The 22782-nt window shown below is 37.5% G+C and overlaps 1 protein-coding gene across 20 annotated transcripts in view; it reads right to left on the reverse strand.

Annotated features, from left to right (window-relative positions):
- ASH1L (ASH1 like histone lysine methyltransferase) overlaps nt 1–22782 on the reverse strand; it is a 207762-nt gene that overhangs the window by 133374 nt on the left and 51606 nt on the right. For 16 of the 20 annotated variants that reach the window (XR_015161110.1, XM_086393204.1, XM_086393206.1 and 13 more), the window contains one exon: nt 8008–12571. The exons of the other annotated variants lie outside the window; for them this stretch is intronic. Coding sequence is in view for 15 of the 16 variants with exons in the window: in XM_086393204.1 (XP_086249330.1) it covers nt 8008–12571 (4564 nt within the window). In the remaining variant the exon portion in view is untranslated. The remainder of the gene's footprint in view (nt 1–8007; nt 12572–22782) is intronic. 20 annotated transcript variants of the gene reach the window in all.

The following is a 22782-nucleotide window of genomic DNA, read 5'->3' on the forward strand; positions in this document are numbered from 1 at the left end:
ATACCCGGAAGATCCCCTGGAGAAGGGAATGGCTACCCACTCTAGTATTCTTGCCTGGAGAATTCCATGGACAGAAGAGCCTGGACAGCTATAGTCCATGGGGTGGCAGAGTCGGACATAACTGAACAACTAATATTTTCTTTTAATCACATCACCATTCAACCAACTGCCTGAGAGAGGTATCTTAGAGACATTCTAAAATCTTCCCTCTTTCTTTTCTTTACGACTTTTAAAAATCTATTTCTGGACTTCCCTGGTGGTCCAGTGGTTGGAAATTCACCTGCCGATGCAGGGGACATGGATTTGATCCCTGGCTGGGGAGTATTCCACATGCTGAGGGCAACTAAGTTCACGCAGCACAACTACAGAGCCTGTGCTCTAGAGCCCATGCTCCACAATGAGAAGCCACCGCAATGAGAAGCCAGCATACCACAACCAGAGAGTAGCTCTTGCTCGCCACTAGAGAAAGCCCACATGCAGTAACAAAGACCCAGTCAAGTCAATAACAAACAAACAAAATTACAAAAATAAAATCTATTTCTTCTGAATATTGTTTTCTCTATCACTTCCTTAGTTCAGGGCCCCATAATATTTCACTGAGACAATATCCAAACTGGTCTACCTGATCTTTCTCTAATCCATCTATCAAAGTGCTATCCATATGATCTTAGCAAATCATTCTACTTTAAAACCCTTAATTTCCCACTGTCTATAAGGTAAACTCCAAACTCTGTGGTATCTTACATAAACAAGAGGCTCTATATTCCCCATCTATCTTTCCAAACACATTTCCTGGTCCCATATCAGACTATTTACAGTTACCTAAGTACAGTATCATGTCTCCAAAATCCTCCAAAGCTTACTTCTCTATGAAAAATAGTCTTTACCCTTTATTCTTTGCACAATAAACTCAAAATATCTTCCTGGTTCCTTTTAAGTGAGTCCTTCTCTGCTCCCTAAAATATGCTGTGAGTACCTCAACTTTAGGAGTTATCAATTACTATTTGTATACATGTTCATATACTCCAATGAACTATAAATTCTCTGAAGGCAGATATTACATCTTATTCCTTTTGTTTGCATTCCTTGTATCTGGCAAACAATAGAGACAAAATAACTGCTGAATGGACAGCTATCATAATAGTTAAGATTAAAAAACCAAGTTCTTAAGCTTTGCCTAAATAAAACAAATTCTGACTTTCAGTGATCAAATTAGAAGATATGCCACGATTTAGCACTTTTTCCTTATTATTTTCATTAACTGAAAATCTTTTTCTCAGCTGGTCTTCTGTGAATAGGTAAGCCAATTTTCATGTCTGTTAAGACTTTCATGTCTGTCAAAGCTGTAAGAATTTTAACTGCCCACATTTCCCTATTATTTCCTATTCATTCTTTAACCTCCTGGAAAAAAAAAAAAACCCTGTTAGTAAATCAAGACACATTTCTACCCACTTAACTAAAGAGTACTGTGAAGAAGAGAGATTCCAAGGTACAGATCAATTAACAAAAGAATTTAAATTAGACTTGTGATAGAATAAAGAATACATGTGATCTCTGCCTCTGACTCCTGGCACATAACTTCAAAAAAAAATCTTGGAATTTCCTGATAGTAGTGTCTTTGCTATGTCTAAGAGGTGGCTTAAGGTGAACCCTAAGATTCCTTCAGGATGGAGGCTGGTCATTAGAGACCAACCACAAGATTAGACAGTTGCAACTTTGGGTGAGCCCAACCTGCAGAGGATGGAGATGGATTAGAGACTGAGTGCAAACACGTGGCCAATGATTTAATCAAGCATGCCTATACAATGAAACCCCAATCAAAATTCTGAACCCAGAGCCTTGTGAAGCTTCTTGGTTGGCGAACATAGTGATCTACTGAATGACACACCCATATTTCAGAAAGAGGGCATAGGAACTCTTTGTCCCTTTCTCCACACCAGCTATTGCCCTATTCATCTCTTCAATTTCTGATCTGTATCCTTTATAATAAAACTGCAACTGTAATTACAGTGGTTTCAGTGAGTTCTGTGAGCCATTCCACCAAATTATCAAAACTGAGGGCTTAGGACTTTCCTGGTGGTCCAGTGGTTAAGAATCTATCTGCCAATGCAGGGGACAAAGGTTTGATTCCAGATCCAGGCAGATCCCACATGCCATGGAGTAGCTAAGCCCCTGTGCTACAACCACTGAAGCCTAAGCACTCTAGAGCCCGGGAGATGCAACAAGAGAAGCCACTGCAATGAAAAGCCTGCAGACTGCAACTAGAGAGTAGCCCCCAATCACTGCAACTAGAGAAAGCCCACGTGCAGTAATGAAGACACAATGTAGCCAAAAATAAAATAAATAACCCATTTCAGGTTTTTTTTTTTTTTTAAATGAAGGGTTGTGGTAAGACCTAAACTGTGGCAGGTTGGACAGAAGTGTGGGTGGACTGGCGACACTGAAACTTGCAGCTGGCATCTTAAGCGGGGGCAGTCTTAAAAAAAAAATCTTTGCTCTTAAATTGTAAGGTCTTCTCTAACTCAAGGTGATTAGTATCAGAACTGATCTAAATTAGAGGAAACCCAGTTGGTGACAGAGAATTGATCAGAACAGGAACTTCAGTTCAGTTGCTCAGTCATGTCCAACTCTTTGCGACCCCATGGACCGCAGCACGCCAGGCTTCCCTGTCCAGCACCAACTCCCGGAGCTTGCTCAAACTTATGTCCATCGAGTCAGTGGTGCTATTCAACCATCTCATCCTCTGTTGTCTCCTTCTCTTGCCTCCAATCTTTCCCAGCATCAGGGTTTTTTCCAAGGAGTCAGTTCTTCACATCAGGTGGCCAAAGTATTGGAGCTTCAGCATCAGTCCTTCCAAAGAATATTCAGGACTGATTTCCTTTAGGGTTGACTGGTTTCATTGCCCTGCAGTCCAAGGGACTCTCAAGAGTCTTCTCCAACACCACAGTTCAAAAGCATCAATTCTTTGGAGCTCAGCTTTCTTTACAGCCCAACTCTCACATCCATACATGACTACTGAAAAGACCATAGCTTTGACTAGATGGACCTTTGTTGACAAAGTAATGTCTCTGCTTTTTAATATGCTATCTAGGTTGGTCACAGCTTTTCTTTCTTCCAAGTAGCAAGTGTTTTTAAATTTCATGGCTGCAGTTGTCATCTGCAATGATTTTGAAGCCCAAAAATATAACAAAGTTTCTCACTGTTCCCCCATCTATTTGCCATGAAGTGATGAGACCAGATGCCATGATCTTAGTTTACTGAATGTTGAGTTTTAAGACAGCTTTTTCACTCTCCACAGAGGTCTTACTATGTTTTATTTTTTAAAGGAAAGAAATAAGACAGCTTCTTATTCATTAAGCAGGTATTTCTGCATATGTCAGATCTCCCTGCTATCTCAGTCCCTAAGGTCCCTGAAGCCAGATGTGGATCCATCCTTTCCACTCTAACCCCAATAAATGGCCTCTTGGGTGACTTTATTGTCCATGAAGGTGATATACTTGACACATTCAAGTCATTTCCCTTCACCTTCACCTCAATTTCCCCACTTGTTATAAGCTTCTTCTCACAACTCTTAAATTAGGGGCCACAGCTTTAATATTCCTTGGAGCCAGATAAACCACTTCAATAGTTAAACTGGGTCATATCTAACACACATCAGGAAACTGTGAAGACTGAGGCAAATGGAAGACTGCATGCCCCGACTAAAGACCTGGGGAGTGGAGAGGGGGTGCCATTATTGAGACCCAACCTTGACGTCATCCAGGAAATATGGATTAAGTGTTGTCAGATGTTCTGATTTCTTTTCAAAGGAAAGTAGAACTCTGAATAGTTATGTGAAATCTCCAGATTTTAAAATTTCAGCATTAAAAAAAAAAACTATAGAAATCACCATAATGGGTCATATACAAACCAAAGGTCGATGGTTTTTAACCACTACTTTAAATAATGAAATTGTTCAAAGCTACCCAAGGCTCTCTCTTTTTCTCACTCTGTATTCTCTGTAGGGAAATCTTTCTCTCATGATGACATGCAGATAAACAGATAAGCAGATTCATAGATATATAGTCTGTCTTGTTACAGTGCTTCTACAGTGTGAAACAGCTCCAGAATGACAAAGAAGTTGTGTGAGTACATACATGATTTTTCAAAGTACATTAATGTTTTGAAACACAAGATTAGCAGCTAAACGAAGACTACATGAACACAAACTAAATGCAGTAAACCGTTGAGCAATGTAGTTTTGTTCAGAATGCCCATGCATCCTTTTGGGAACAACTGGTCACAGATATTCCTACAAATGCTTACTGTGTGTTTCCCCCAATCTTAATGCAAAAGAAACAAATAAGAACAATAAACCAGAACCAACTATATCTGGCATCAATTTATATTTATGATATACACTGGGCTTCCACGGTGGCTCAGACCGTAAAGAATCTGTCTGCAATGTGGGAGACTTGGGTTCGATCCCTGGGTCAGGAAGATCCCTTGGAAGAGGGCATGGCAACCCACTCCAGTGTTCTTGCCTGGAGAATTCCATGGACAGAGGAGCCTGGTGGGCTACAATCCATGGGGTCACAAATAGTTGGACATGACTGAGTGACTAACATGTTAACTACATTGAGCAGCTTTAACCCTTCTTTATATCTGCTTCTATAAGGCTACTTTCATCTTTCTTAAAAGTCCTATGTTTACTGTAGTATTTCATTACTTATTGAACAATTTAACACGTATTTTTACCTGCTGCTGGTATTTTCCAGAATTATTGCTTTTTTTGGTGCTCTGTTTACAGAGTTTAATAGGTTTTGAGAGTCTGTTCCTAACTGTATTGTTTCCAGACACTCTTTTACCTTTAGTGAATAATATCACCAAAGTTTTTCAAAACCTCAGAGTGAAATGCCCTTATCTCTAGCCCAAACATCTCTCTTGGGCTCCAGAACTACATACCCAAATGCCCACTCAGCATCACCATTTGAATTTTATAAAGGCATTTCAAGGTTTATAAATATTAAAAAGCAAACCTGTGCTCTCCCCAAATCCCTCCTCTTTCAGTCTACTCTATATCAGGACAATGCACGAACCTCTCAAACATTCATGAAGGAGTCTGCCAACACCCTTGTCTAAGTATCATTTTATGTAGGCTACTGCAATTGTCCACTGATTGGTTTCCCTGTAACTATTTTTACATTTACAATTCAATGTTCACGCAGAGCTAGAATGATCTTTAAAAATGCAAATCTAAAATCAAAACTTGTTTTTTTTGCTTTGGTTTTTATAAAATCAATATCTTTAACATACACTCTGGCTTTTTTCTTTCACAACTCTCTCACCATTCTGTTTTGTATTCCCTCTCCTACCACAATGAACCTTCTGACCTCTCCCCTACTTTTCCTAATGTCTAAGCTCCTTAACATCTTAAGATCTTCAAATGTGCTCTTCACCCAATCCTTAGCTTAAAAAGCTTGGTGGTTTCATATCCCTTAACAGTAAATTTTCATTCCTGGGCTATAACTAATTACTCCACCTAAAATAGGTACCCCCCTCCCCTTATTTACTCTAATGCTGTTACATTAATTGACAGCACTTAAATTAATCATGCCATTATTTGTGTGCTTACCACTCTACAGTTTGTCCTCTTTCACCAAGCTGAAAGTTAATGAGGCAAGGTATCAAGTCTTTACTCTCTACTACATAAGAGTGAGTGAAAGAATGCTAGATGTTTTGCAATTCAATAAATAAATGAATGAATGAATGGATGAATAAGGGGAAATTGTGTTCACCTAGATAACTGCTGTTCATCCTTCATTCAAGTAACAGTCTAGGGTCACTTTCTCAGGGAAGGCTTCCTGAGTTAGGCCCCCATTTCGTACTTACAAAGAACCCATATATATGTATGTATGTATGTCTTTGTGTATATTTATAAACTGCTTGTCAAAATTTTTATGACATTTAATTTGTAGCTTTATTACCTATCTCCTCCAATATTAAGTTCAATGAGAACAATGAACCTGTGTGCCCTAATCTCTATTACATTACAACGGTCCACAAAGTAAAATGTGTGGCAGACAGCAGATATTCATTAACTGCTGTTGACTAATTTTTATCAAAAAATATGTTGAATGAACCTAGAGTTCGTGATTTTTTTCCCTCTTTATTACACTATTAAAAACTACAGCTTCTCTACCAAGATAGCTTCTATTTTTCAAAAGTTCACAAATAATTAAAATCAGGAACAAAAACTCTTTTCTTTGAGGGGTTTATCATTTCCTCTAATGCACAAGCTTTTAATCTTTTGGAGGAATATTAATTAACATCTGTGTGTTTACTCGGAGAAGGCGATGGCACCCCACTCCAGTACTCTTGCCTGGAAAATTCCATGGACGGAGGAGCCTGGTAGGCTGCAGTCCATGGGGTCGCGAAGAGTCAGACAGGACTGAGCGGACTTCACTTTCACTTTTCACTTTCGTGAATTGGAGAAGGAAATGGCAACCCACTCCAGTGTTCTTGCCTGGAGAATCCCAGGGACGGGGGAGCCTGGTGGGCTGCCGTCCATGGGGTCACACAGAGTCGGACACAGCTGAAGTGACTTAGCAGCAGCAGCAGCAGCAGCGGTGTGTTTACTATGTGCAAATCATTTTAATAAACACTATAATCACACTTACTTCTTCTAATAATAACCCAACTAATTCCATTTTATAGAAGAGATATTGAGGCTTAGAGGGTTTACCTGGAGAATCTGATCAAATGCATGGATTTTTTTCCTGAAAAATACACACAAGCATATATATACATAGGGCTTCCCTGGTGGCTCAGATGGTAAAGAACAGCCTGCAATGCAGGAGACCTGGGTTCAATCCCTGGGCTGGGAAGATCCCCTGGAGAAGGGAATGGCTATCCACTCCAGCATTCTTGCCCGGAGAATCCCACAGACAGAGGAGCCTGGTGGGCTACAGTCCATGGGGTTGCAAAGAGTAAGACATGCCTGAGCAACTAAGCACAGCACACACAGCAGCACATACACATAATTTTACTTACAACATCAGAGGTTTCATGAACTTTCTAGAGTTAATTTATCAGCTGGCAAATTTGAGATCTTTGACAAAGAACTCCTGACTTAGAGATATCTCTACATGAATAGGCAATGCTTCCTCTTTCTTGTTTTCTATATTCTTTTCAATTCTCAAGGCACTTTTTAGAAATTACAAATGCATTATCTAAATTTGCTTCATGTCATTTTATTCAACTAAAGCAGCTTTTCTGAAGATACCTAAAGGTACTCTGAAAAATGAAGTCCTGCTAAATATTGAGTTAAATTTTACAAAGTTGATTATTTTGTTTTCGGCCATACTGCATGGCTTGTTAGTTCCCCAACCAGGGATTGAACCTGGGTCCACAGCAGTGAAAGCTTAGAGTCCTAACCACTGGATCCCAGGGAATGCCTGAAAAGTCACAGTTTTGAATGCTTAGATTTTTATTATGAGACGTACAGACTTAACAACATATTCTTCGTATAACACAGAAACACTTATAATTGAATTAGCATATATTAAAAATCCTGCAAAGTTATTAACAGATAGCCACAACACTGTAAATCAATTATACTTAAAAAAAACCCCACAAAAACCAAATAACAGTATATATATTAAAAATCCTGCAAAGCTGTTAACAGAGAGCCACAACATTGTAAAGCCATATCTCCCTAAAGAAACTGTAATGGCCTTTTTGAGCAAGAAAGTAATTTTTCCTGATTTCCAAAAGTTGAGTATTATCTCGTTTTGATAATGATCTCTCTTCTCAAAACTAAAAATTAACTCAAAGACATGCCTTATCTTACTTCTCACATCTACTGAAAACTAAACGGTGGAAGATAACATTTCAAAATACATTTATAAAAACAAAAACACAAAACATTAGAGCTATTCAAAGCTCATGTACATGTACCAGGCAACCAGTAAGCAAAATTCACCATTTCTCTAACACAAACAACTGGCAACAAAATAAACCTCTTACCTGTTAAGGTCTGTACTGCCCTTTCGCTGGAAGGCAGTGGTTCCTTTCTGTGAGGCCGATTTAGTGAAGTGTCCTGTGCAGAAAACAGTCCAGGGCTGTCAGTTAATTTCTTCCGGCCACTGGAGTTAGGGTTTGAAACTCTGCAGCTCCCTATTGCACTTGTGAAAAGGTTTGTATGTTCATCACTGCTGGCTGGATCAGAGTTGGGAGTGAATCCTCCAAGGGATAAACTCGGAGAACTTTCTGAACAGTCAATCTGTAAAGGTGTCTGCAATCCCAAGGCCAATGGACTAGATTCTGAAGGCTCTCGGTGCACCCACTGTTCTTCTCTGTTTATTAAACTTTTTGAAGGAGAGAGATGAGGGCAGGACATATGACACCGGTGCTTTTCCTTATGTTTATATCGCTCTCCAACAGTGTCCTTTCCAAATCGATAGCGCTTCAAAGATTCTAGGACGGATCTGGAAGAGCCAGCGTCCATGGAAACCTGCGGTTGCTCAGAAGAACGATGTTCTCTGTGTTTGTGCCGGTGCCTGTGTTTGTGCTCAACCATCCAACCATAGGCCATCTCAGGAGGGACGCTAGGGTAAGTACTCATGGAAAGGAGGGGAGTCCTGCTGGTTGTAAGAAAGGCCTCCTGTCGAAGTAACTTATGCTTTTTCTTATGGTATTTGGTGGGATTGAGAAGTAAATGGCCAGCATGCATATAGGAAGGAGGTGGAAGTGGAGTGGTGAAAGAAGGGGATGGAGGAGGTGGATAAAGAGTGGGGGGATACCTTCCATAGTAACCTAATCCTATGGGAGCAGCTGTAAGGGGTGAGGGAGAGTAAGGCATGCCGTAAGAAGGATAGAATCCAGTACTAGAGAGAGGAAAACTAAGGCTGTGCATAAAAGGCATTTCAGCCATTGCCTCCCTCATCTTAGGGGGTCTCCCTCTCTTCTTTTTTAAGTCAGGTTTTCGAATGTAGTGCAAAGGGTCTAGGGGGAAAGAAGGATGTGTATAGAAACTATTAAAGTTGATCCGAAAAATAGTTGGAAGGAGGTCTCGGGGAATAAAATGATGACTTCGATGAGTGATTCGAATTTCACTTAGGCGACTTATTAATTCCTCCAGATCTGCAATGAAGTCTGGATCCTGTCTATTTCGGAGTTGGGGGTATTTCTTTTTCCGTTTTCGTTTTTGCCTTTTCATCTTGTCATAGCTGAGGTAATCATGATTCCTGCGCTTACATTTATGTTTATGTTTTTCTTTAAGACTGCTTAGGACTGTAGAGGTTTCAGGGGGAATCAGAGAAACATGCTCAAAAGAATGCCTCCTCTTTTTTTGCCCACAAAATTTCTCTGCCCGGTCTGATGTGCTGTTATTATCTGTTCCAATTCCACTATCACTGGGAATGGTCTCATCACTATGAGATTCACTAATAGGCGAAGGAGTAGCTTCTTTCAGAGATGTGAGTTCACTCAAGTGTGAAGGAGAATTTGGCAACAAAGTAGGAGGAGATAACCGCCTCCTCCCCTTTGAGGCCTTCTTCATTGCAAGAGTCTGAATCATACTGCCCTGTCTGGAGTGTAAATGCAAATATGGCACTGAACTGGGTTCAACAAAGCCTGCATCACTACTTACAGGGCTCTGACCTCCACTAGTCCCAGAAGACTGAGAGCAAATAGGTGATGGAAGAATCTCAGAACTACTAGCAGATGAAGGCAGCAAAGGGGGAAGAATCTGTCCTAATGCCGATCCAGCTGCCTGCTGAGCTGTTTGTTCAAGAACAGCAAGGCTGGTAGGGCTACCAGAAAGAATGCCATTTAAGACAGTTTTTGGTTTTCGACCTCTCCTCTTTCCTATGTAAATGGTTCCTTTCTTGCTGACATTTATCTGTTGGCCCAATTTAGAGCCAAATGTAGCGGCAAGACTTGACACTGTATTATGGAGTTTGGATTGCACTTTCCCTTTATTACTTGATTCTACAGAGCTTGAAAGAATTTGATTCAACAGTTTCTTTCTCTTTAAAGTCTTCATTTTATTTATTTTGCGGATAATTGTTTTCATTAATTGTCCATTGTTTCTCTTGGTAATTTTTTTATCTGGTTCCATCTCAAGGTCACTCATACTACAGACAGTTGGCCTATGACTGTCATCTAGATCATCTGGATCTTGAAGTTGATCCTCACTCTCAAAGAAATCACTGCTACTTCTATGGTTATCACTTTCAGATTCAAGCTTGCTTGGACTTTCAGTGGCAACAAATGGAGCCACCGATAGTACAGGTGGCTTCATCTTGACTGGTGACCTCATTTGCCTCTTGGGTCTGCCTCTCTTTTTTGGAAAAGGAGACACAGACAGACTTTGTTTGAAAGAAGGAATCTCAATTTCCGGCTGTAAAATTGGGGGTTCTTGTTCTTCCTTAGACTGCAAAGAAAAGACTTTGGAAGCAGGAATTTTTAAAGTCCTCTTAGGTGGGCCCTCCAGTTGAGGCATCTCCTTAGACTTAGGTCTTCCTCTTTTGGGCTTATAAATATCAGACAAAAGGTCACTAGAGACACACATACTGGAGGACAGTTTGTGAGTAGCAAAAGACTTATGAGATGGTTTTTCACTATCAGTTAAGAGAGCAAGAGAAGGAGTTGTAGATTTGCTCAACTTTGGCAATCGGCGTTTAAGGAAATCATGATCTACAAATGAAGATGGTCCAATGTTTTTCATGAACTTTGCTGGCTCGGAATTACTATTTGATAGTGAACTACACGTAACATTTTTAAAAAGCTCTGATCTTTCTAATTCTAGCCCTTTTGGAGACCGGCATGTGCTTCTTGCCACCACTTTAGTCCACCGAGGTTTTCTTCCTTTCCTTTTTTTTAAGGGTTTGGACTGCAAAGTAGTGCTTAGGCTTTCAGCAACTTGGCAGTGTTTGTCAGATGCAGATACTGCACCAAGTTTTAGAAAGGGCTTGTTACTAAATAAACTAGTGAAGTTAACAACTGAAGGGGTAATTGTATGAATACTGGATTCAGAAGTCAAACTTGGCTTTTTTCCCAGAGAAGAGTTTATTCTTGAAATATCTATATGTGTAGTTTTAGAATCATTTAGCTCTTTATCAATCCCTTTACATTCAATATTCATGCTATGACCCACAGACCTATGACCAATGTTCAAATGTGTACTTTCAGAAGTAAATTGATTCTTTCCAACAGATTCAGAAATTTCTTCCATTAGTTCTGTGGTAGGACTTAAAAGTAATGGATTAGGAGTCATCTGTGAAGAAGTTTCAGGGGGACTTCTGGATAAAGGATTAACAGATACAGTAGGTGATGGGGAAGGGAGATTGCTTTCTCCTACTGCACTAAAAGGGGATTTTGCTGTAGATGCATCAGAAGCAACTCCCATTTGAAAGTCTGGAGAAGTGCAATATACAGGAGGTTGCTTTTCATGCTTTGAGGTTTCATAAGACCCCCTTTCACTGGATGAGAAACTGTCTTGCTGAATACATGTTCCTTCATTAAACATTTCTTTCTCCAAATTAATGATTTCCTTTCGAACTGAGAACTTTTCCAATATGCTTTCTTTACTCTGCCGTGTGACATTCTTCTCAAAAGTTTTGCTGGTGGCACCGTCTTTCAGGGATTCAGAAAGGTCCTGACTTTCATGACTAATGATGTTTGTACTACAAGAAGCCTTAAGTGGTTCCTGAGTGGGGAGCAGAGCTTCCGCTTTAAGGTTTATGGCATCTTTATTGACCAATCCTGTCACGGGACAACTCACTAGTTTCTTTCCAATGTCCTTATTAACTAATCCCATTGTTGAATTTGCTACAATCTTCTTTGCACAGTCCTTGGCTACCAGGCCAACAGTTGAACCCAATTTCTTTCCCAAGTCTTTATTAACTAGTCCAACCACAGTGCCAAGTCCTAGTTTCTTCCCAGGTTCCTTATTCACTAAACCTGGAACAATACCAATTCCTAGCTTCTTTCCTGTATCTTTGCTCAGCAGTCCTACTGTAGTGATAGCCCCTGGCTTTTTGCCTAAGTCTTTATTAATGAATACCGTTGTAGTGCCAGTTCCTAGTTTTTTTACAGAGTCCTTATTGACCAATCCTACTGTTGCATTAAACACTGGCTTTTTCCCAGGATCTTTAGTTACCAACCCAACCGCTGTGCTGATAGTTGGTTTTTTTATTAAGTCTTTATGTATTATTCCAGCTACAGAGCCAACACCTGCTTTCCTGATCAAATCCTTGCTAACCAATCCTGCAGTAGTGCCAGTTGCTAACTTCTTCGGTTTTGTCTTGGAAGACTTGGAGGGAGGACAAGTTGCAATGAGCTGTGCCAACTTTTCCGTTACGCTTGTTCCTCCATTAAGTAATGCCCTGTCCTTTAAATCAGGATCCCGGCTACCAACAAGAGTAGATGATGTTGCATTAATGTAATCTGTCATTTCTGAGTGTACTGGAGAAAGCTTCTTAGACAAAGGATTGTTTTCTCCCTGTGAATGAAGATGGATGGTTTCTTCAGACTGGCATTCAATGGCTGCAACATCACCTGATTTCTTGTACAACTTTGAAGGATCCTAAAATTTGAATAAGAAAAGGGTTTCAGAGAGAGTAAACCTTATATACCATTTTAGTTTAGCATTACAATAGAACTAGATGATCACATATCAGATATAAGATACGCAGTAGTGCTTTTTTAAAAAAACCTACCTAACTAGTGTTACACTAATGTCACAGTATGTTAGTTCCTCTACTACTGTATCAGAGGCTATCAAGATGCAGTCTTTCTTGACTTTCAACCACATGAACATATATATTACCAGAAATATCCCTGATATTTTTTTACATTATTTTAAAAAGGCAAATTCCCAGTCTACTTTCACCTAACTTTAGATGGACTAAATATACATTACTATATTAATTACTGTTTTTGAAAAAATAAATATTGTTAGCTACAATATCCCATGGTCCTCATTCAAAACAATGTATCACTGCTTATCTCTTTAATTGATTTGAATTATTCCAAACCAATACAGGTCAATCTCTGACTTAACTTTCACTCCTTTAACACATTCTTTATTATAATCTTGAAAAAACAGTCGAGTTTTCTCTTCATGTGAGAAGAAAAGACAATATATTCATATTTTCTTTAGAATGTGTTTTATATAAAATCTTAAGTCATAATATAAATTGCTATAAAAGTCATGAACCCTCACTATATACTTTACAAATGAATTTATAATTTCACACAACAGTATGCTTTACTTTTGGACAACAAAGATTATTTTCTTCATGTTTCAGCAAAGATTTTTTAGAATTGAGGTATAACTGACAAATGAAAGACTTGAACAAAGGTAAAGACATACTGTGTGTGTGGATAGGAAGACATAAAGATGACAATTTGCCCTAAGCAAATTTATGGATTTAATATGATCCTCATAAAAACACCAACAAGAGTCTCTCAGGAATAAGAAAAGTTACTAACATTCATTAGGAAAAATATATAAGCAAGAATACTAGCAAAATCTAAAAAGAAGGGGATAACTGTATCAAATGTTAACTTTTAAAGCCTCTATCACAAAAATAGTGTAGTGCACGAAAAGACAAAGGATCCAATGGACCAGGATAGAAAACTCAAAACCAAATCCATGCATACACGGAAAAGTGGTGTATATAAAATGGTATAATCCCTACAAAATAGAAATTGGCAATAGCTAGAAAAGTACCACACATGCATTAATTCCTTTGCCCACTTTTAGGTCAGAAGACACACTGGCACACCCAAGACACACTGGCAAAAATCTAATGTTTGCAAAAGGCTAAACATGTAACACTATTTTAATAGCAAAATCTGAAAATAAATCTAAATAATTACCTACAGGGGACTGGCTAAATAAATCAAAATATATTATACAATGGAGTGTCAAAAAACTGGGGGAAAAAAAAGGAAATATCGATACACTGCTATGCAATGATCTAGAGTATGTATTATTAAAGGGAAAAACAAAAATTTCAACAGTTGTTATAACAATACCTTCTGTATAAGACAGGGATAAAGGAATGTGGCTATATTAATACGTACATATCTGGTTAAAAATGGAAGAATAAACTAAAATGTAATGAAAATAGTAATCTATGAGGGAAGAAACAAAATATGACCAATATTTGACTGACTCAGAATTAAGAGAACTATCTCTTGTTTTGGACTGGACTCTCATAATTTTGCCCAAAAGGAAAAGGGCTTTGTTGACAGTCTCATATACAACTGAATTATATTAAGCTTGTAATTAAAGAAGCACATTTTATTTCCATCTTATTAAAAAAACAATATTCCCATTTTGCACTTTTACAGTTACTTTTCAAAACTTAAAAATTAAAGCCTTAAAAAAAGGCTTTATTAAGTATTTTAAAATATATTTATATCTGAAAATGTTATAACTTACCTTAAAAAATCTGTTATGAACAAACTATGACTATGTACCATAGTACAGATACTGTTCACAAACAAGACTGAAAGAATATAGAGTAAGAATAAAATTACGTACTGTATAACTCTATTTATACTGAATATTAAGTTCACAAAGAGGTACAACTAATTATGATAATAAAAGTCAGGAAAATGATTACCCCTCCTGTGCGGTAGTAATGAGAAAAAAGCATAGATCTTAGTGGGTGCTGGTAAAGTTTTATTTGTTAAACTAAATATTCATTACAAGGGGTGGCTGAATTTGTGAAAATTCACTGAGTTGTTACACTTATATTTATGTTACACTTCATCAACATATTTTTAAAATTCTGCCTAAAAGAAAAGTAAAAAAAAATCTGGTTCCTGTAAACTCCTAAAAGACTATATTGAAATCTGGTTTTTCACCTTTGTCAGAAATAAATGTCTCAGATTAATTAAAATCATCCTAAACTAGTTAGTATTCCACATTAACTATTAGTAAATGGTCTATGACTAAAGAAGGGAAAAATAAAAATAAAACAGAAAACACAGATAATTTGGTTTCAAAGAGTTTTTTCTTCCAAATACTGACACTGAATAAACTGAGTTAAAGAGAATAATATGTTGAAAACTACATTTGGTACTGGTGGTACTACTCTCTTACAATTCTAAGAATCTCTTAAAATGACAACTAAGGGTAAGAGGTATCAATTTTAAGAGTATATTATTTCCAATGAAAAGGATACTGTATCAAAACATCATTTCCAGCATACAATTTTTTTCAACTTGAAAACAAAGATAAAAGTATTCTCACTAGAAAAGGGAAGGTATAAATACTATCATCCATAGATAAACAATTTTACATTTCAGATACTTCATGATATACTCAAATAAACACATGTACATTCTTTCTTTAAAATGGGGCCAAAATGATTGTGGCTTCATATCCCACTGGAATAATACAAGGAAGATGCCTTTTTATGTAAATAAATCAAGAGTGAGTCTATCAATTTAATGGTTTCATAATAGCTCAAAATTAATAAAATCAAACTCACACTGGCTACTTTTTAAACAATTTTTGGCTATTTATTTTTTAATTTAAATTCTTCTCCTAACAGTTCCTCCCCCACAAAAAAAAAGATTTATTTATCTATGGCTGCGCTAAGGTCTTCGTTGCCTCACGTGAGCACTCTCTAGTTGCAGTAAGCGAGGCCTACTCTTTACTGCAGTGCACAGGCTTCTCACCGAGGTAAGTTCTCTTGCTGTGGAGCACAGGCTCTAGGAGCTCAGGCTCAGCAGTTGTGGCTTGCAGGCTATATACACTGGCTCAATAGTTGTGGCACAAGGGCTTCACTGCTCCACGGCATGGGGGAATCTTTCCAGATCAAGGAAAGAATCTTCGTCTGCTGCATTGGCAAGCAGATTCTCAACCACTAGACCACCAGGAAAGTCCTTGCCTATCTGTTATTGTACTATGATGATGAACATCTAATTATATAAATCTCTGCCTATTCATCCAATTATTTCCTTCAGATCAACTTCTAAAAGTGGAACTGCTTGGTTGAAGGGTGTATCTGTTGTTGCTGTTCAGTTGCTCAGTTGTTTCCGACTCTTTGCAACCCCATGGACTGCAGCACACCAGGCTTCGCTGTCTTTCACCATCTCCCGGAGCTTGCTCAAACTGATGTCCATTGAGCTGGTGACGTCATCCAACCATTTCGTCCTGTGTTGTCCCCTTCTCCTCCTGCCTTCTATCTTTCCCACCATCAGGGTCTATTCTGATGAGTCCGCTCTTCACATTAGGTGGCCAAAGTATTGGGAGCTTCAGCTTCAGCATCAGTCCCTCCAATGAATATTCAGGACTGATTTCCTTTAGAATGGACTGGTTGGATCTCCTTGCAGTTCAAGGGACTCTCAAGTCTTCTCCAACACCACAGTTCAAAAGCATCAATTCTTTGGTGCTCAGCCTTCTTTATGGTCCATCTCTCACATCCATACAAGACTACTGGAAAAACCACAGCTTTGACTAGATGTGCCTTTGTCGGCCAAGTAATGTCTCTGCTTTTTAATATGCTGTCTAGGTTTGTCATAGCAAAAGATACACAAAATTAGTAATTATACAAATAGGACAGCTCTGTATCAAGATTTTTTTTTAATGGAAAAAAGTTTATTATAAAAATTCAGAGTATTATAAACACTGCATCTGTAACCCAAGATAATATCTTATGACTTATGATATTCTTTATGGCAGAACCAGTAATAAATGACAACCTTGCTTCTGACAATTCTGAAATTAAACATCAGACTAACAGTATTCATGTCAATCTTAACGTTCCCAAACCTTGACAATTGGGTGATTTGGTTATATCTATCTCCAGAAAACAATATTCTCTCATTTACTCTTCCAATAAACGCACTGAGTTTTCATTTCAAATGTCATTACATTAATTACTATTTGGTTCATTTCAAATCCATTTCTTATTGTCCTGTTTTTATCAATAGGTTGTCTTTTTGCCCAAAAAACCATTTCAAAATCTTTCAGATGGTTTCAATATTTCCACCTCTTTGGTTTTGAGGTCTATACTCATCTATTGACTCTTTCTTTTTTTTTCTACTTTTTGGTTTGTATTCTTATATTGCTTGTAATATTTTCACATTAAGCTATGTGAGTTTTCTTTTTGTGAAATGTCAATGTGCTGAATGTAAAGAAAATATTTTTTTACTCCCATTATCAGTGTTTAAGGTTTCACAACCTGTTTAAGATACACTTTTGAGGCATTTCTATTTACATTTCACTTACTGACTGGTATTCTGAACGAGGCATTTTTTGGAATGTGATTTTGTAGTCCTTGTATATTTTCTCAGCAGTGTAACAGCTGTTGAAGGTCTTGACCTATGTCATTTTTCTAAATTGTGGAGTTTATAATTTCTTATTTAGAAGAGCTGGAGAAGGAAATGGTAACCCACTCCAGTATTCTTGCCTGGAGAATCCCATGGACAGAGGAGCCTGGTGGGCTGCAGTCCTTGGGGTCGCAGAGAGTTGGACATGACTGAGCAACTAAGCACAGCACATTCTGAAGAGCCTTCAGTATTCTTGAAATAGTAGTTGTTTCTCTGATGTTGCACATTTCTCTCTCAGTTTACTGGCTATCTTCCTGCTTCCTATTGTTTTTCTTAAAAAGAAGTTCAATGCATTCAAAAACATATGAAAAACTGTACTACCACACAATCTGTCATTTGATCCAAACAACAAACATATGATGTGGTTAATGTAATTATCCTCATTAAATTTATTTACTTTTAAACAAGGGAATATAGTTTAGAAACTAGGTCACCTGACCAAAGTCACCTAATCATTAAGTGATTCAAATATGCTTTAAACATAAGTCTGATTTCAGAGCTAAAGCTCTTAACCATTTTACTGGATTAAATAGTCTCTTTAGCTTTATAGTTTGGTTTTCATAGCATAACTGAAACGATCACATCCTCCTATTGACAATCTTCACCACATTTTCAATGAATGTTTTTGTGGTCTCATTCTTACTTTTAAAATACTTATCTATTTTGGATTTTTAAAACATAATCTACAGTAGAGAAACAACTTTTACCTGAAAAGGTTTTGTCTATTGTTCTAACAGTTTTTCCATTTCTCATTTCATATTCACTGGCTTAAAATACATATATCACATATTTTTATTTATATTTAGGTCTAAGCTCTCCATTTTGCTTCTTTTACATTTATGTTCTGGAGAAGGAAATGGCAACCCACTCCAGTACTCTTACCTGGAAAATCCCATGGACAGAGGAGCCTGGTAGGCTACAGGCCATGAGGTCGCAAAGAGTCAGACATGACTGAGTGATTTCACTTTCACATTTATGTTTATTCCTGAGCCATTAATACAATAATATGTTGACACTATAACTTTATAATATGTTTTAATACTTAAAAAAAATTTGACTTTTTGTAATCCTATAGGAATTCCTTGATTATTTATAACATTATTGAGATATAATTCACATAACGTAAAACTTACCCTTTCTGAGCACAAATTCAAGTTTTTGATATATTCACAGAATTGTACAGCCATAACCATTACTTTTTAGAACATTTTCATAAGTCTTCCCGGTTATTTCTGCGTATGTATACTTCTAGATGACCTTGAAGTTCATATAAAATACTGAAAAACTCCCAAGTACCATTAATTTTATATATTAAAATAGGAAAAAAGATATCTCAACATTAACTTTGGCTCCACAATAACTAAAGTAAATTTATCTATTTAGTCAAGCTTATTGGTGTTACTAGATACCGATAATTTTATTCATACAGCTCCTAAACACTTGCTGTCAAGTTTCCTTCTGAATATTTTATAAACAATGTTATTTCTTTGAATAAATTTTTTGTTACATTTCTTAACTCTGCTGCTGCTGCTAAGTCGCTTCAGTCGTGTCTGACTCTGTGCGACCCCATAGATGGCAGCCCACCAGGCTCCCCCGTCCCTGGGACTCTCCAGGCAAGAACACTGGAGTGGATTGCCATTTCCTTCTCCAATGCACGAAAAGTGAAAAGTCAAAGTGAAGTCGCTCAATAGTGTCCGACTCTTAGCGACCCCATGGACTGTGTCCCACCAGGGTCCTCCGTCCATGGGATTTTCCAGGCAAGAGTACTGGAGTGGGTGCCATTTGCCTTCTCCGTTCTTAACTCTAAACTGATGGTATTCAAAAACACTACTGATTTTATCTACTTTATAATCTTGAACTCTTGTTTCATCAGTAATTAATTTTTTCAACAAATAGTTTTAAAGTACCTTCTGTTTAAATGCTAGGAATAACAGCAACAAAAAAAAATTTCCCTTCAACACAGAAATTTCATTCTAATGCGTGAGGAATGGCAAGAGGCAATAAAAAGGTAAAACATTGAGAATATCAGATAGTGAAATGTGCTATGGAGAAAACCAGAGCATAAAAGAAGACAAAAGACTAAGGTTGGAAAGGATCTGCAATATTAAACCAGTTGTTCCATGTAAGGTCTGAACTGTTGCTTCTTGACCTGCATATGGGTTTCCCAGGAGACAGAATAAGGTGGTCTGGTATTCCTATGTCTTTTAAGAATTTTCCAGTTTGCTGTGATCCACACAGTCAAAGGCTTTGGTGTAGTCAATGAAGCAGAAGTAGATGCTTTTCTGGAATTCTCTTGCTTTTTCTATGATCTAATGGATGTTGGAAATATGATCTCTGGTTCCTCTGCCTTTTCTAAATCCAGCTTATACATCTGGAAGTTCTCGGTTCACATACTGTTGAAGCCTAGCTTGAAAGACTTTGAGCATTGCCTTGCTAGCATGTGAAGTGAGTTCAATTGTGCGGTAGTTTGAACATTCTTTGGCATTGCCCTTTTTTGGCGCGTGGAATGAAAACTGACCTTTTCCAGTTCTGTGGCCACTGCTGAGTTTTTCCAAATTTGCTGGCATATTGAGTGCAGCACTTTAACAGCATCAGCTTTAAGGATTATTCTGAAATAGCTCAGCTAGAATTTCATCACTTCCACTAGCTTTGGTCAGAGTTGCTTCCTTGGCCACTTAACTTCGCACTCCAAGATGCCTGGCTCTAGTTGAGTGATCACACCATCATGGTTATCTGGGTCATTAAGATCTTTTTTATATAGTTCTTCTATGTATTCTTGCCACCTCTTCATAATATCTTCTGCTTCTGTTAGGTCCTTACTGTTTCTGTCCTTTATTGTGCCCATCCTTGCATGAAATGTTCCCTTGGTATTTCTAACTTTATTGAAGAGATCTCCAGTCTTCCTCACTCTATTGTTTTCCTCTGTTTCTCACCATTGATCACGCAGGACAGCTTTATCTCTCCTTGTTATTCTTTGAACTCTGCATTCAGATTAGTATATATTTCCTTTTCTCCTTAGCCTTCAATATTTGCTGACATTATTAGCAGTGATTAAATCAGCATTCTCTTCCTGTTGCTGCCTCATTATCCAATTAGACATACATATATAATTTTTTTACTACACCAGTTTTTTACAGTATCAGTTTTAACAACTGACACTGTCTGACTCCTACTATATTAAATGAAGAGATCAGTATATACTTAAATGACTTTCATTTTCTCTCTCATTTCTACATTGTTTGTAGAAATTCACCATTCCCTGGTGACTCAGCTGGTAAAGAATTTATCTGCAATGTGGAAGACCTGGGTTCAATCCCTGGGTTGGGAAGATCCCCTGAAGGAGGGCATGGCAACCCACTGCAATATTCTTGCCTGGAGAATCCCCATGGACAGAAGAGCCTGGCAGACTACAGTCCATGGGATCGCAAAGAGTTGGATACAACTGAGCAACTAAGCATGTTACATTTCTTTGTGGCTAACAAAAAGACTGAAGGTTGCTTTCTAAAATTTCCTGAAGAAAGAGGTGCTCAAAAATGTCTGTCATTATCATTTTGGTATAGATGAAACTATCCAGTTTGAGGACATTATGGATTTTGTCCCACTGTTCTTTGGTTCTGGATTTTGATGTTTGAGAACATCTTGAATTTTATCCTCAGGAGGTAATTTGATCCTTTCACCTAGTTCACAAAGAGGTTCTTTGCTTTATGTTAAAGTTTAAAATTTCTGCCTTCTTCTTTTAAGGTATCAGTTACACATTTTTGTATTTCTTCTTTTTTTCATAAATATCACACTCCCAACCTTTTGAGTCTTGTTCATTTCCATTTTATTCTTCCTTTCCCACCGTTTTACATGTGATGCTTCTAATTTCACTTTTACACAACTGATACTTTTCTTCTTCTATTTGTCTCCTTGGGTGCTTTTACACGTTTCTGTTTCCCAAGCTCATGGACTGTTGTTTCACCCTTCATCCCTTTCATGAGGTGAATGATGGTGGTTGTTTACTTGCTAAGTTGTGTCTGATTCTTTGCAACCCCATGATTCATAGCTGGAGTCCATCAGGCTCCTCTGTACATGGGATCTTCCAGTTAAGAATACTGGGTTACCATTTCCTTCTCTAGGGGACCTTTCCAACCCAGGGATCAAATCTGTGTCCCCTGCTTGGCAGGCGGATCCTTTACCACGAGCCATCTCGGAAGCCCACAGTGGCATTTTCTCAATGTTATTTTCTGGTTTATTATTCTCTCCACAGCTGTGTCTAAATTAGCTGCTTAAATTATTCACTGAGTTTTAAACATCAATGAATGCATTTTTCATCAAGAAAATACAGTTTTTCATATCTAGAAAAGATATGACATTGGCTTCTTTTTGAAAATCTGCCTGGTCATTTTTTAAAGGCTTATTCTTCTTTAAGTCTTAAATCACTTCAAATAAACTTACTTTATATTCTTTATCCAACAAATATATTATTTGAAGTTCCTGCAAAATTTAATCCTGCTGTTAGTTGTGTCTACTTCCTGTTGCTTTTCATGATCAATAACTTTCTTGTTTTTTCATTTCCAATTCTGAGCCCTTCTTAAGGGCTGGGTCACTGAGGATACAGACCTTGAAGAATCCCAGTCCTAACTTCCCACCTTGAATGGGGTTAGAATAAATTATAGGTAAATTTTTAGTTCTTCTCTATCTTGAGGTAATCTTTCTGGGAGAAAGGCATTAATAACAAGATATATATATAAAGGAAAAGACTCAGATGTAGTTTAAAAAAATAAAACAAAACAAAAAAGTCCTCCAATATCTCAAAATAAAACACAAGCAAATATATGGGCAGACAATTCAAAGAGAACTGATTAGTAGAACAAGAAAAAAATGTTCAAAATCACTAGTAAAAGAAAGCATATGTGTTTTTTACATCAGGGATTTCATATTTTGCCATTATTATGAGTGACTGCCAAGAAGTACAAGAGAATTAAAAAAAATAAATGAGACCTCTATAAATATATTCACAGAATCTAATTAAAGGGTAACCTACAAACAGGGAGACACGAAAAAAAATTATAAAAATAATTTAAACTATCTCCTTTATAAGATACCACAGGGACGTCCCTGGTGTTCCAGTGGTTAAGACTTCACTCTTGCAGCACTGTAGGGGGCATGGGGCTGATCTTTGGTCCAGGAGCTAAGATCCCACATGCCACATGGTTCAGTCAATAAATAAATAAACAAAAGATCATGAATTAATACTTCAATAATCATATAAGAGAATAAGAATTGCACTTATGTCATAATTCTAATCTTTCTAAAATTTTAGTACACTAAGCTAAACAACATTAAACATATTAATACTACCCTTTAAGTGAAATATTTCTCTTAGCAATCCTTGAATCTTTCAAGAAAATTTCTCTTTGGGAACTCTTGACATTGTGTGAAAATTAATTAAAGAAAAAT

This window comes from Bos grunniens, chromosome 3, assembly GCF_055505025.1.
Source record: "Bos grunniens cultivar Pamir isolate PY7600 chromosome 3, Bosgru_T2T1.0, whole genome shotgun sequence".
Lineage (NCBI taxonomy): Eukaryota > Metazoa > Chordata > Mammalia > Artiodactyla > Bovidae > Bos > Bos grunniens.